The 13,882-nt window shown below is 55.5% G+C and overlaps 1 protein-coding gene across 2 annotated transcripts in view; it reads left to right on the top strand.

Moving 5' to 3' along the window:
- The window catches only part of FAM178B (family with sequence similarity 178, member B), a 118,019-nt gene extending 105,225 nt beyond the window's left edge, over positions 1-12,794 (top strand). For both annotated transcript variants that reach the window (XM_008567922.1, XM_008567921.1), the window contains 3 exons: positions 10,386-10,463; positions 10,835-10,987; positions 12,423-12,794. In XM_008567922.1, the coding sequence (XP_008566144.1) occupies positions 10,386-10,463; positions 10,835-10,987; positions 12,423-12,455 (264 nt within the window). In that variant the 3' untranslated portion in view covers positions 12,456-12,794. The remainder of the gene's footprint in view (positions 1-10,385; positions 10,464-10,834; positions 10,988-12,422) is intronic.
- Positions 12,795-13,882: the final 1,088 nt, after the last annotated feature.

The following is a 13,882-nucleotide window of genomic DNA, read 5'->3' as shown; positions in this document are numbered from 1 at the left end:
TTGCCCCCATACCGGACCGGGGACCGGCAACGGGATCGGAACCCTCGGTGCTGCTCCCGCGCCTCGCTCAGCCAGTGAGCGGGAACTGGTCTGTATGTGGGATCCGAACCCTCAGGCGGGAGCGCCGCTGCACTCCCAAGTGGCCCACTCTCCAGTGCGCCACCGGGCCGGCCCATTTTTAGATATTTTTTAGCTGACTTGCATAAACCATATCTGGCCAGATTTTGTCTAGTCATGTTCTGTCCTGTCCAATCTCAGGGTGATAACTCATTCACTTTCATTGAGATTATCGATTTCAGTCTTGTTAAACTTGCCATTGCATAGTATGTTCCTATTTACCACACTTTCCTATTATTTCTTGCTTCCGGCCCCACCCCCTGCAGTTTTTAATTCCATTTCTTCCCTTAGGGATTTAGAAGGTGTATAGCGCTAGGATGTTTAAGGTGGGATGGAAGTTTTCTCCTAGTTAGTTAAATTTGGGAACTGTGAGAAAGTTAACTGTCAGGACCACTAAAGAAAAGTCCCAGATTTGGGGCAGAATTGAGGTACCAGGAGCCTGATTCCTGTCACCCCATGTGCCTCCTGGGCTTGTCCTCCTCCCATCCTGATAGTGTCCTCAGGGGATGACGGCCTGGGGCTCCCTGAGGGCTCTGTGTCTGTGATGGTCCCTGGAGGGCCTGCCACCCAGGCTGAGCCAGGGCTGCTGACTGCAGGTTACTCTAAGCAGCTTCCTAGAGGTGCACACGCCACTGCATTCCCCAGGCTCCTGTCCTGAGGCCTGGGGACAGCTTGTTTATCAGAGAAGGATAAAGAGTCCACTTTATTGGGGGTGGGTGTGTGCTCCTGAGTGTGGTGATTCTCTGGGATGATCTCCACCCAGCCACGCAGCTCCATCAAGCTCACCCCCTTGTGTCTGCGGGTCTTCTGCAGAGGTGGGGCCTCCTGTGTGCTTGCACGTGAGTACTGCGTGCATCTCCTGTGTATCCTTGTGATGTGCCCTGTGCTGGTAGAGTTGGTGAACAAGTTTTACTGCTCTTGCTGCTGCTGTTGCTGCGACTGCAGCTGTCTGGTCCTGTGCGGGGCAACCCTGCCAAGAGCCGCTTTAATGGGAGGTTGTGGTGGGGAGAGGCCAGCTCTCACTGCTGGGCAAGCCAGGGAGGGTGCCCCTCTGGTAGCTCTGTGCTTGCTTCTGCCCTCTCTTGCTGGCACTCTCAACTCCAGCAAGGGACATGTGTTGGCGGGGGCTCCAGCACAGGCCCCTTGCCCTGTGTCACCCTGAAAGACAGGTGGAGCCTGGAGCCTCTGCCCCCACCCCCCACACACTCCTCCTTCTCACCTGGAAGTACCTGCCCTTTCCTTCCCACTAGAGACCTTACAGAAACTAGATATGCAGGACTCTTAAGTCCCTCCTCTGGCTGCTTTGTGGTTGGTTCTGTCATACTTAATTCAAAATGAGGAGCATCAGACATCTTTTGAAATAAACTTCAGATATGGCCTCTGGGAAGCTGACCCTTCGGGGACCGGGGAGACCTCTGCAGACCTGGGAACCAGCCGGTATTCCTTAGCATCCCAAGGCCAGGCAGGGCCCAGGCCCAGAGCAGCTTTGTTTGGTTTCCCAGGAATTCTGGCTTCTTCGCAAGTGTGTGAGGAGGGCTTGAAGTGATAGAGTTAAGCAGGGGAGGACAGGCTTGGATTCTTCAGGCAGCTTTTGTTCAAGTCCAGCTAGCTCGAGGCCTTGGTAGCATCCGGGCCTACTCTCTGCCCTGCCCCACCTAGGCCCAGTCCTCCTGAGGACCCTTCAGGGTCCTTCTCCCTTGGCAGGTGACTCATAAATCATCCTAGACAACTCTGTGGATTCTGACTTAGGGAAAATAGATCCTTAGTGCCTGTCACCTCATACTTAAACCCTGCCCTCCAAAGCTCTTCCATCAGCTGTCCCTACCCCTGCAAATCAAACCAGGATGTTTGACTCCAGCAATGGATGTCGTTCCCAGAAACCCTCTACTCCCAGTCCCATGTCTTTGCTTCTGTTGTTCCTGCTCCCTGCAGGGCCCAGCCTGTCTCTCCTGACCTTGGATTCCTGTGGGCATTACAGTATGTCACTCAATCCATGGCCTGTCCACATGCTGCTTCATGTACCTAGACAGAGTCGCCTTTGAGTGCCCATTCAGAGTCTGTATGACCCATACCCACCATGGCTGCCATGAAATGCCATGCCCTGAGCAGGCACAGCCTGCATGAGGGACTCTTCTCCACCTTCCCTGCACCCAGCCCCACCAAGCAAGCTGCCTCTTCTCCCCACCAGGCCTGAGCCAGTCCAGAGAGTGGGTGGAGCAGGGCTTTCTGCACGCTGCCTCTGAGCAGCACTGCCTCAGTTCCTGGCCACGCACCTCAGGGGTCCAGGAATGGGTGAGGAGGTCTCTCATGTGCTGTCCTCAGTCTGGAGGAGCAGTTGCCAGGCACAGCACAGCTTTCTCAACTGCTCTCTGCTCACTGCCTTTTCTGTCCCTTCTCCCCTGTCTTTGCCAGGCCTCTTTAGTGACAGAAACACAAACACAAATCCTGAAAAGTCCTGGGACAGCTCCTCAGGCTTAGCTGGATCCAGGGGCTAAATAGTGCCATGAGACCTCAGTGCTGCTCTCTTCACCTCCTGGCTCTGCCCTTGGTACATTCCAGGCAGGCTCTTTCCTCCCAGTTGTGAGCAACCCTAGCCAGGGGCAAAGAAAGAGCTTAAGTCCCGGAGTCCTAACCAAAGTCCCACAGTCACGTCTCGTTGGCTTGGCATGTGTCATGTGCTCGTCTCTAAGCCAATCACATGGGCCAGCTGGGTCATATGTCCATCCCAGGAGTCAGCGCTGAAATCACTACTGTGGAACAACTTGGCCTGGATGTAGGGGGATGGAAGGCTGGGACACTCTTACAAAGGAAGGGGAAGGATCCTGGGTGCCCAGAAACCTTGGACATCCACAGCATCCCCCTGTCCTGCAGTCACGGCAGTGGCCTCATGCTCTGACGTCCCCAGGAAGTGAAAGGCAGGCGGTGCCTCCCAGGCTCGGGCCGTGCCAGCACTTCGGGAAACAATTCAGTGAGCGAGAAGGGAGCCGTGGCTTGTGAGAAAAGCACTGCTCTGTGAGGATGGCCGTGCACTCTCCCTGGCTGTTTCCACTTGCTCCCTCACGCATCCCATGTGCTCCCCCAGCTCACTCCCAGGCATTGCTGTGCATGTGCTCACATGGACAGGCGTACACTCTCACATACCCCTGAGAGCCTGTTCTGTTCGGGGCACCCGGTAGGGCTGGGTTTTCCGGTCCAGACCTCCTGGGGTCAGGGTCTCTAGTCCAGGCTGGAGGAGCAGGAAGAGCTAGTCAATCCCTGCCTGTAGTCTCCCCCACCCCCAGCGCTGGCAGGAAGCCAGAAAGGAAGGGTGGGCTGGGTGGGAGCACTTGAGCAAGGTGTCACCTACAGCCCCTTGGTTCCTTCCAACAACAGACGCAGGAATGGGTCAAACACTCTGAGATAAGTTCCCTGCAGCAGATCCCCAGGAATGAAAAGCCCTTAGCCTGCTCACCTTTGTCCCAGCCTGCATCTCTCTCCTTCCCTGTCCTCAGTACCAAGAGAAGGAGCCAGGGCTGCTTAGGGTCCAATCCCAAGTTCAGGAGAGAACTTAAAAGAGAATCCCACTGTGAAGGGATCTTGGGTCTCTGAACTCACTCTGGGAAGTGGAGGGTGTGGACACATGCTGGACCTCCTGCAGCCTGGGAAGAGACATCTCAACCAGCTGGGACCCTGAGAGCAACTTTCCATGCAGTGCCCGTTCCCAACAGCTGAGCAGGAAGTCCTGTTCCTGTCCAGATGCTCCCATCACTCTAAATCAGCTTCATCCCTGCACCATGATTAGGGCTCCACCCACCCCCACACCCAAACAGACACTTTCATTTACAGAATTGGGTGTCCTGCCTGGCAGACCCCATAGTGAGTCTGGCAGTCCCTGCCTGTGACGTCTGCTCTCTGTCCTCTTGGCCCTGTGTCATCAAGGATCCTGGGCTAGGAAGAGGTGTTGAGTCACATGCCTCATTTCCTAGTGGTTTGTCATTTACCCCCATCATTTCCTCCTCACTAGGACTTTTTTTTTTTTTTCTTTTTGTCTTTTTTACTGACCGGTAACAGGATCGCAACCCTCGGTGTCGCGCCCGCACCGCGCTCAGCCAGTGAGCGGGAACCGGTCTCCACATGGGATCCGAACCCTCGGCTGGGGAGCCGCCGTGCTCACAAGCGGCGCACTCTCCAGTGCGCCACCGGGCCGGCCCATCCTCACTAGGACTTTTGACCAGTGGCCTGTTCTGGTCAGAATCACTTCCAAAGTCAGCTTTCCTCTGGAACACAACTTTAGATTCAGCCCTCTGCTTGCTTTCTGGAGTTTGCTGCTGGGGGCAGGGGACAAATGGTATCCTAGTAATGATGGCAGGTGCCACACTTGAGGACGAGTGCAGGTGGGGCGTATCTAGAATCCCCTCTAATCCCCTCTAACTGGTGTTCTAGTGGACACACCAGCCAGAGGAGCTCTCTCCCCAGGTGAGGCTCTTGGCCTAGGGCCTGCAAGTAGCCCTACCCCAGGATTACTCATTGCTAATTATTGTTGTCCTCCTTTGTCCAACCTGTGGTGGAGTACCTACACCATGCCCTTGGGGCTCAGGCTGCAAAGAACATTCTTCTTTCAGGGCCGGCCCAGTGGCTCACTCCGGAGAGTGCGGTGCTGATAACACCAAGGCCACGGGTTCGGATCCCATATAGGGATGGCCGGTTTGCTCACTGGCTGAGCGTGGTGCTGACAACACCAAGTCAAGGGTTAAGATCCCCTTACCGGTCATCTTTTAAAAAAAAAAAAAAAAAGAACATTCTTCTTTCACCCCTGTGGAGTGGCCTTGGCCTCTCCCTGTCGTGCCTCTAGGAGGCCCTTGGGCCCTTGCTGCTCAGTGCAGAAGAGGCTTGCTGTCTCCTGAGGGGAATGTCCACAGTGTCACTCCCCTTTAGAGATGACACGTACACATGCACTCATGCATGCGCGCACACACACACACTTGGAGCTTGTCTGGATGAAGGGTAAAAGCTGGGATGGATATCTGCTGGTGGACCAGACCTACCCTTACTTGACATGGAGTCAAGCCTCAGCCTCCACATCTGCTGAAAAGTGGGGGTCACCAGGCCCTCCCTCTCTGCATGCCCCACTGGGTCAGGATTCTGTGAAGTAATGCTGTAGGTTTAAACGTAATGAAAAAGGAAAAAGCCTAGCTCTAGCCTTGGGTCTGAAATGTCTTTCCCATACTGGACTGGTTCCAGAACTGATCTTCAGTACATATGCTTGCATCTAAGTCCCTGAGAGGACCCAGACATGCCAATGATGGCACCTGGGGCAGAATTCTCCTGCAATCAGTTGTTGGGTTGGGCTGGACCTTCAGGCCCTCAAGACTGGGCTGAGAGCAGCCCAGTCAGATTGGGGCTGAATGCGTGTTCCCCAGGGTGGCTGCCACCCAGTCTGTGAGCATGGCAAGGTGAAAACAAAGGAGGCTGTTCTGGGGTCCTGGCGTCCCAGGCAGGGAGCCCGGACACCTGCGGGGACTTAGTGCCAGCTTCCTGAGTGAGAGCCAGGGACACCAGTTTGGTGAGCCATGGGCCCAGCAGCCTAGCTGCAAGAGCCACTTCCGTTGGGTCAGGCTCAGTCATCCCAGCAGGTGTTCCTGGGTCAGCTTCAGTTCTCCTTCCACAATGGCTGCCCCAGAGCCTGGCTAGACCTAATCCCACACCATCCTCCTATAATGGCAAGATCTGCCATCCCCACCCTGCCTGGAAGCCTCCAGGGAAAGGGTTTGGCTTGCAGACCAAGGTAAGACTGGGTTCTGGCTCATGACCTGAGGTGGAAGAAACCATGATGTTCTGGCCAGAGCAAGTAGCTTCCTGGGAGAGCCTCTCTCTCCTCCTTTCTACGCTTCATCAGCGTGGATAACCCAGGCCACAGCCTGCTCCCTTGGCATTAGCTGGAGGGGAATTTTCTAAAGGATGAATTTCCTGGGAAATGTCCACCCTTTTCCCTTTTGTCTTATGACAAAAGTGCTGCTAATGGATCCCGCTTGACCTGGGACACTTGGCTGTTGGTTCCTGGGTCAGAACTAGCTGGGCCAGAACGTAGAGATGACCTTCCTCTCCCTGGGTGACAAGCCCAGTAGGCTGTCTGCCATCACTCATCCTTGTCATCTTTCCCCAGGGAGAGGGCAGGGCCCGCCATAAGGCTCTAGAGCCAGGAATGAGGCATCCTGTGCAGGATTTCTGAGAAGAGCCAGACTCTGGGAACAGACCCGGAACATCGAGGCTGCAGGCCTTGCTGGGAGCAGCAGCAGGGGGTGGTCCAGTCTCATCTTGTTGGTTTTGGGCTTAGGCACGTCCCATTCCTCGCCCTCAGACTCTCCCTCTCCCCACGTTGTTGACTGATGCTTCCTGGGTCCCATTTCCTGTTTGGGCTTCCCAGCAGGAATTCTGCCCATTCACGGGGGGTGGGGGGTAGCTGGCTGCCTGAGCTGGTCAGGCCCCTCTTCAGACAAGGTCCTGAGGCCTGGACACGTGTAGCCCCCACCAACCATGCTCAGAGGGCTAACCCTGAAGCCACACTGACTCCCCCCAGCAGGCCTGGAAGGGGCTTCCCTCGGGCAGGTGGAAGGGCCACCTCTCTCTCCCAGTGGTGGAGGAAATGGACAGGACGGGTGAGTGGGCAGGAGCCGCAGAGTCTCTGTGTGGCCTCTGCTCGGCCTTCTCTTCCTGTATCTTGAAAGGGAAGCCACTGGAGTTCCGGGTCCCTGTGGTGCCAGCCAGGACAGGAACGGGCTTGCTCAGTGCAGGAACTGGTCACACAGTGAAGCAACAGGAGCAGGAAGCGCAGCTCTTGCAGTGGCTGTTTACCTGGTGTCCTACCTGTCCTCCAGATGGCCCCCTCGCTTGCCCTCGCCCCGCCCGCACTGCACCGCTGGCCCCCAATTTCTGCTAGTTTGACCTTCCCGCACACAGGAGAGAGGGGTCTCGGGGAAGTGGGGGTTCAGAAGAAGCCAGAAGCCATGCATGCACGTTTGTCTGGATGGGACCAGCCCCTCACTTGCCTCCCAGCGCTTCTGAGACCGTGGGTCCCTGGGAAGTGAGAGGAGGGTCCCCAGCTTCAGCCAAGCCCCCAGAGGAAGGGTTCTCCAAGGGAGGGGTTCATGTGCAGCGGCTGTCTTTGTCATGATTTCTGGCCACTGGAAACTTTCCCCTCAAACTGGATCAGAGTTTTCCTTAAAGGGCCTCCCCTTACCTAGGCCCAACTCCAGGGAGCATCCTCAAATGCAAGGAAAACATGCACCTGGGCTCCGGGCAGGTTTGTTTTTTGCCTTTGGAAAAATGGCTTATGAAATGTGGTTAATAGAGCTTTTCTTTAGGACTACCATTACTTATTTGCTATTACCACCCCCTAATTCCCCCCACCCCCCGCCGCCTCCCCAAAATAACACGTTCGGAATAGTTTTCTTGGGATTTTCCCTGCAGGTTCAATTATGGGAATCAACACAAGAACAAAGTTGTGAAACTGGTAAATCCCCACTGCATGGGGCAAATACCGCTGACAGCCTTTCCTCCCTGGTGTTCCTTCAGGGCATTCCTCAGATCCTAAGACCCACCCTCACCACCGTCTCCTCCTCCTTGGAAGAGGAGTTCTGCGTCCTCTAATACAAAGACCTCCTCCACCTTTGAGCCAGGGCGGGGCAGGCCACAAAGCCATCACCCCTCACGTGAAAGGTCTGCAAGGTCGCCAGTCCCCTTTCTGTCCCCTTTCTTTCCCTCCCAGCCCCCCTCCCTCCCAGGCCTTCACACCGTCCCCGGCAGAGAGCTCTGGTGCCTTCCCCAGCCTTCACCTCACGGGAGGGCTCCGTCGTCCTTGGGTGTGTCCTTTGGCTTGCCCGGCCACCTCTCATCATCAGCTTGCTCACCTCCAAGCGCTTTGCCCTCTCAAAGAGGGGCCTTGGCTTCACTTCAAGGTCATGTCCCTCTCCCTTGCCCCACACCGACCCCAAACCCAGTTAGATTCAGTCAATTATAATTGGCAGTGTTTGTTTAAAAAAAAAAAACTTGGGCCGGCCCCGTGGCTCACTCGGGAGAGCGTGGTGCTGACAACACCAAGCCAAGGGTTAAGATCCCCTTACCGGTCATCTTTTTAAAAAAAAATAAAAAATAAATTAATTTTAAAAAAAACTTTATTGTATTCCGATTATGGGAGTAAAGCACACAGAAGTAATCTTAAAAATGAAAGATGATGAAGGACACCTGTGATCCTTTCTCCCAGAGCTGCATTTTCATGCTGGTACGTCCCGCACCACCCACACAGCCACATCCTATGACCCACTTCCCCCAGGCAGCCCCCCAACTCTGCTGCCAGCTCTGTCCCCAGTCGGCTCCCCACTTCCCCTGCTCCAGCCCAGCGAGCCACCCTGTCGTCCCCCAACATGCCCTGCTTCTGTTGCTTGCATCAGCCCTCAGGACCTGTCTGGAATTGTAATCTGCCCACCTCCACCCCCACAGGGGTGTCTTCTCCTCGAGTCCTGCTGTTCCTTTGAGACCCGCTTTAGCTTAGTCACTTCCTCCTTGAAACCTCTGAGCTGCACGCCTCTCCCTCACCCCCCAAAAGTGGAAGGACTCTTTCTCCTTTTGGTCCGTGGGGAAGCTGAAATTTGGTATTTGTTGTCCAAATGATTGCCTTCCTGAAGCATCTTTCTTCCTCTACCATCTGAATGTGCATGGCTGTGGCCTGGATAAGGTACAGCGTCTGGCACAGGCCTGAGCCTGCTGCATGAGAAGGGGGCAATGAGCTGGGTGCCAGGACTGCAAAGGCTGTGAAGAGTCCGGAAGGTGTGGCCCCTCCCTGAGGCAAGGCCAGACTGGATGGAAGGGGAGCCCAGAGGCACACCCAGCGGGCACCCTGGCTTCCCCCACTGCATCTTCTCTGTGCCTGACATTTCTCTGTGCTTTGCCACCCACTCTGGCCAGGCCACCTGTGAGCCTTGGCTGTTGTGCTAAAGAATAGGCTGAGCACGGCAGGTGCTGCTGGTGGGGGTCCCAGGGGGCCTCTGTCCTCAGGATCCTGCACAGTAGCATTTAGGTTCAGGAAGTCTGTTCTTAGTGCCAAGTCGGGTTCCCTCAGGAATAGTCATGGCTTCTGTCCTGAGGAGGCTACTGAGTCTGTGCAGAGAGGCTGCTGCTGTTTCTTGGGCACTGCCTGGTGCTCTAAGAGGACAGGATGATAGGGCAGGGGAAGCTGGGGATGGAGGAACTTAGGCTCGTCCTGAACTCCAGCTCCTTTACCACCACACTGGAGCCCTGCTGGCCACCCCAGGGCCACTTAACCTCCCAGTCATCCTCAGGGCTGGTCATCTGCCACAGGTGTAGTCACAAGGTTATTTCCTGCCACCCTCCTTATGTTCCTGTCCAAAGGGGACAGTCAGCAGGAACCTGTGTATGAGAGTGGGGATGCCCACAGAGAGCAGTTCAGGAAGTCAGGAGCCTCATCTGTCTTTGGGACGCTCCCCATATCGAATTTTCTCCACATAGCAGGCAATGTCCCATAAGTGAGGGTACCAACAGAGTCCAAGAGCACCCTGGGATCAAACCATTCTCTGCTCGGACAGAATTGGCCTTTGTCCAGTTTTCACCTCTGAGAGTGTCCAGTGGACAAGAAAGAGGGTTGAGTTGGTGGGTAAGGTGTACAAATACTCAACAAAAACCCTCTCCCACCTGCCTCCCCTGTCTGTACCTGCCTCCTCATGTCAACAAGGTTTGAGTGTCCAGGCAGGGCTACACTCATGTTGTAGAGGTGGCATTTTCCCAAGCGATGAGCCGAATCCTGAAGCTGTGCACCTGTGGGCCATGTCCCCCTGGAGGGGACTCCCATTTGCTATTTGCACAAAGGTGCCATAGGGGATAGTGAAACCCCAGTCACAGTGCCCAAGGTATGAGTGCCTCAGAGAACAGAAACTACACAGAGATCAGAGTGCACGGGCCCTTCTCCCCAGAGGGCTTTCTCTGCTGGAGCCCCAGGACAAGACTGGGGGATAGTATGGTTTCTGGATGGCAGATTCCTTTTTTTTCTGAAGGAAGGGTGAACAGTCATCAGAGGGAAAGCTGGGAGAGCCTGTTGGGGGGAGTCACAGCTCTGCGTAAGTGGCCTGGCATCCCTGCTCACCCAGGCCCTCCTTGGAGATGCTGTTGCTGAAAGCCTGATGGCAGGCTGAGAGCAAGGAGATCTGGAGGTGAAGGAGTAGCCGCTGTGGTGCTGGAACAGAGTTAGGGACACATCTCTTGCTGTGCTGTCTTTCCAGGTCTGCTACCTGAGCCACACCCTCCTGACACTGGCTGGGGTGGTGGTCAGCTGCCAGGACATTACTCCAGAACAATGGGTGAGTCTCCCAGGAGGCTGGGGTGGCGTGGGGGTGCCCAGCTGTGTCTTTTCCACCAAGCAGTGTGCGGTCAGCCTGGATGGAGCCCAGCCCATTGTCAGGAACCGCAAAGAGTGGGAGGCTGAGAAAGGAGCAGGCCTAGCAGAGCCAGGGCCTCTTGCAACCCCCAGTGTTCCACGAGCTGTTCCCGAGGGACATTGACTCGGAGCCCCCAGCAGTTGCCCTGGCCCCTCCTGCCTTTGCTGCCCAACTTCTGAGCAGTCACTCAAATCCATTCCTCCCTGCCCCTGATCTCCTTCCCCTTCTGCCCTCCCTTTGAATGCCCCCGGCCCATGCCACACCCTCCCCACAGCCAGCCTCTGTCTCCACAGGGTGAGCTGCAGCTGCTGTGCATGCAGTTGGACTGTCACATCAGCACCCATATCCGGGAGAGCCCCCAGGCCATGCACTGGACCAAACTCAAGGACCTGGCTGCCCAGACCTACATCCGTTGGCAGGAGCTACTGACCCACTGCCAGCCCCAGGTGGTACCCCCTCCAGTCCCCAAACCTGGGAAGAGAGGGAAGTGGTCAGGCAGGGTTGGCCAGAGCCAGCAGCACATCCACCCCCACTGCAGCTGCTGAGCTCCTGGCAGGGACATGGGTGGAGAGGACAATGCCAAGGGGCTGGGGGGAGGGGCCTTCATCATTCTTATGGAGAATCCAGGGCCTGGGTTGGGTTGGGGTGAGGGAGACAAAGAGAAGTCTATTCCTGAGCAAGTGCAAAGAAAAACTTAGCTCTGGAGAGGGGACAGCCTGGGCCTGGAGGACCAGTTTGTCATGAACAGTGCCAGGAAGAGGCACTAGCTGCCCACCCTCTGCCTACTTGCTCTGCAGGCCTGAGGGTGGCCTCCTACCCTCCTAGGAGGAACACTCCCAGGTTGCCCTGGTCCCCTCTGATTTCTGTAGCAGCAACCTTCACAGCCCCGAATTTTCTCAATATTATTACCTCTAGGTAATAATATTCATAGCTAATATTTCCTGAATGACCAATACAAGGGGTCTTCAAAGAGTTCATGGAGAGATTCATATTATCTTTTAGTTCCATTTTTCCAGAAACTTTTTGAAGTACATTTCTGTATCCCCCATGAGGCAGGTGTTGTTAGGAGCCCATTTTACAGATGAGCAAACTAACCAGAGGCCCTGAGAGGTTAAATAGTTTGCCCTGTTCCACAGGCAGCTTGAGTGAATGTCAGAATCAGGGCCCTGAGCCAGCCTGACTCCCAAGCCTGCTGACCTAACCACAGTATAACCCCTGCTCTGGCATCCTCCCTTCTGGCCGTGTCTCTCCAACAAGCAACACCCAGCTGGGCTGGTTTGGGGGCCGTTCCCTCCCTGAGACCCCCGCCCTTGATGCAGAGCCATGCTGGCAAGAGCCACGTCCCAACCCCCTCTCCCAGTGCACCTCGATTCTCAGCTTGCCTCTCTTGACTCCTCTCTTATCCTTCCCCCTGTAACCTCTGACTTGGGGCTGACACATTGGCCACAGGCTGTGGCTCGGGTCTCAGATTTCACAAGTCCCTGAGAAAGTTGGAGAGCAAACCTCACCCTCAGTCCCCAAGGAACTAGATCACACTAGTCTCTGTTGGGAAGCAGTGTGTTTGTCATGACAGGAAGGAACAGGGATTGGTGGCCTGGCAGAATGGAGTGCAGGCACCACCTTGCTTTCTTACTCCCTGGGCCTGTGGGCAGTGCATAGAGGGGACCCCGGCAGGGCACTCATGGCGCTGCAATCAAGAGGCCTGTTGACCTGCTGTGTCCTCACCTGCACCAGGAGCCCTGGGAGCCTTACTTGCTCAGCACCCGGCACAGAAGAGGACCATAGTGGGTGTTGAGTGGACTCTGGAAGTCCAGGGAGCCTCAGGACATTGGGCAGCTCCTGGCCCCAACCCATCACAGCCTGTTTTCCTCCTTGCCCCAGGACCAGTACTTCAGCCCCTGGAAGGACATCTAAAGGAGCATGGTCAGTGCAGCCCAGGGCTCAGGGAACTGGAGGAGGTGACGAGTCAAGGCCCAGATGCTGACCAGCCTGATGAAGGAAGAGTCTGCCTCCGCCACTGCCCCGACCCCCACTCATCCAGGGATGGACCTCTCCAGTCTGGCCCACCACTCCGCTTTCCTTCCCTTCCTAGCCATCTCCGCTTCGCCAAGGCCTTTGTCTCCATAGCTCTGGTTTCCCTGGGCCTCAAAGGCCTCCAGGGCTTCCTGGACTTCAGTCCTTCCCACCCTCCTTCCTCTCTCTGTCACTACTGTGAGGTTTCTTTGTGCACATTAAAGTCTTATTTCAGCATCAGTGGTTTAGGAGACTTCCTTCAATCCCTGTCCTGAGGGCTCATGCCCAGCACCCAGTCTCCTGAGGCCGCTGCTCATGCTCTGCTGAATTCTCACCTCGGACAGTCATGTGACTGGGGCCTGCTCCCTGCAGCAGAGGGCTTCTTGCAAATCTCCAGGGAGGAGCAATTTTCCCTGTGGCCCAGGAGCTGGGATGGGGATCATTTGTTTGGACCTAGTCTGGGACCACTCCCCACTCCCTGCCCCTGCTGGGGAGGATACACAAAGTGAGATGGTGAGTCAGGGCTGTAATTACATTTAATTCAATTTATTGTTGAGCTCTGAAATCAACTCCCCAGACTTAGGAGTGGAGGCATGTCCAAAAGACAGTTGCATGTACTGCTTTTGCTTTCCCTGGGCCTTGCCCCAGATCAGTTTATGGGTCCTGATCCCTAGTGGGGTACTAAGTATCTTTGACCTGAACCCCTTGAGAAGTGAGTGGACCCTGAGTGTTCACTTTCTCTGCCCACTCCTCCAACCCTGTGAATCCATGTCTAAGTCTCTGGCCCCTCCTGACACTTTCCGGGTTGGGATGGGTTTGCAGGGGGCACAAGTAGTAGTGGCCGAGGATTACCCCCGTCAAACTGGCCTGTGCCCACTCCTCAACTCAGCCCTGGGTGTCCACCAGTGGAGCTTCCCCAGTGCTGCTGTGTACAGCTTTCTCATATGTATTTCTCTCCTTTGCTGTCTTCAAGCACAGAGGATAGGGTAAGGTGGGCTACCCAGGAGAGCGACTTCTCCAAAATAAAGGACCTTCAGGTGAAACGGCTCCATGTGCAGACCGGAAGTGGAGCCCATCACTTCCTGGGCCTGTTTCAGACAGCTGACTCCTCGCTGGGTCCCCAGAATGCTAGGAGCAGGGGCATCTATTATTCATAGGGCCCAGGCACATGCAGCACGCAGGGCTAGGTACCATATAGGACATCTTCCTGCCTTGCAGGCTTTTGCCAAATGAGAGGTTAAAGAAACCCTCAAACAGGGTGACTTGGATGCCCAAGCAACGTGCCTGAGAGTTCTGGTTTCTGTTCCTGGCTCCATCTCATGCCCCCC

Source organism: Galeopterus variegatus, unplaced genomic scaffold (genome assembly GCF_000696425.1).
Source record: "Galeopterus variegatus unplaced genomic scaffold, G_variegatus-3.0.2 Scaffold356, whole genome shotgun sequence".
Taxonomy (NCBI): domain Eukaryota; kingdom Metazoa; phylum Chordata; class Mammalia; order Dermoptera; family Cynocephalidae; genus Galeopterus; species Galeopterus variegatus.
The sequence above is the reverse complement of the archived record's forward strand: the minus strand, read 5'-3'. Positions and strand labels throughout refer to the sequence as shown.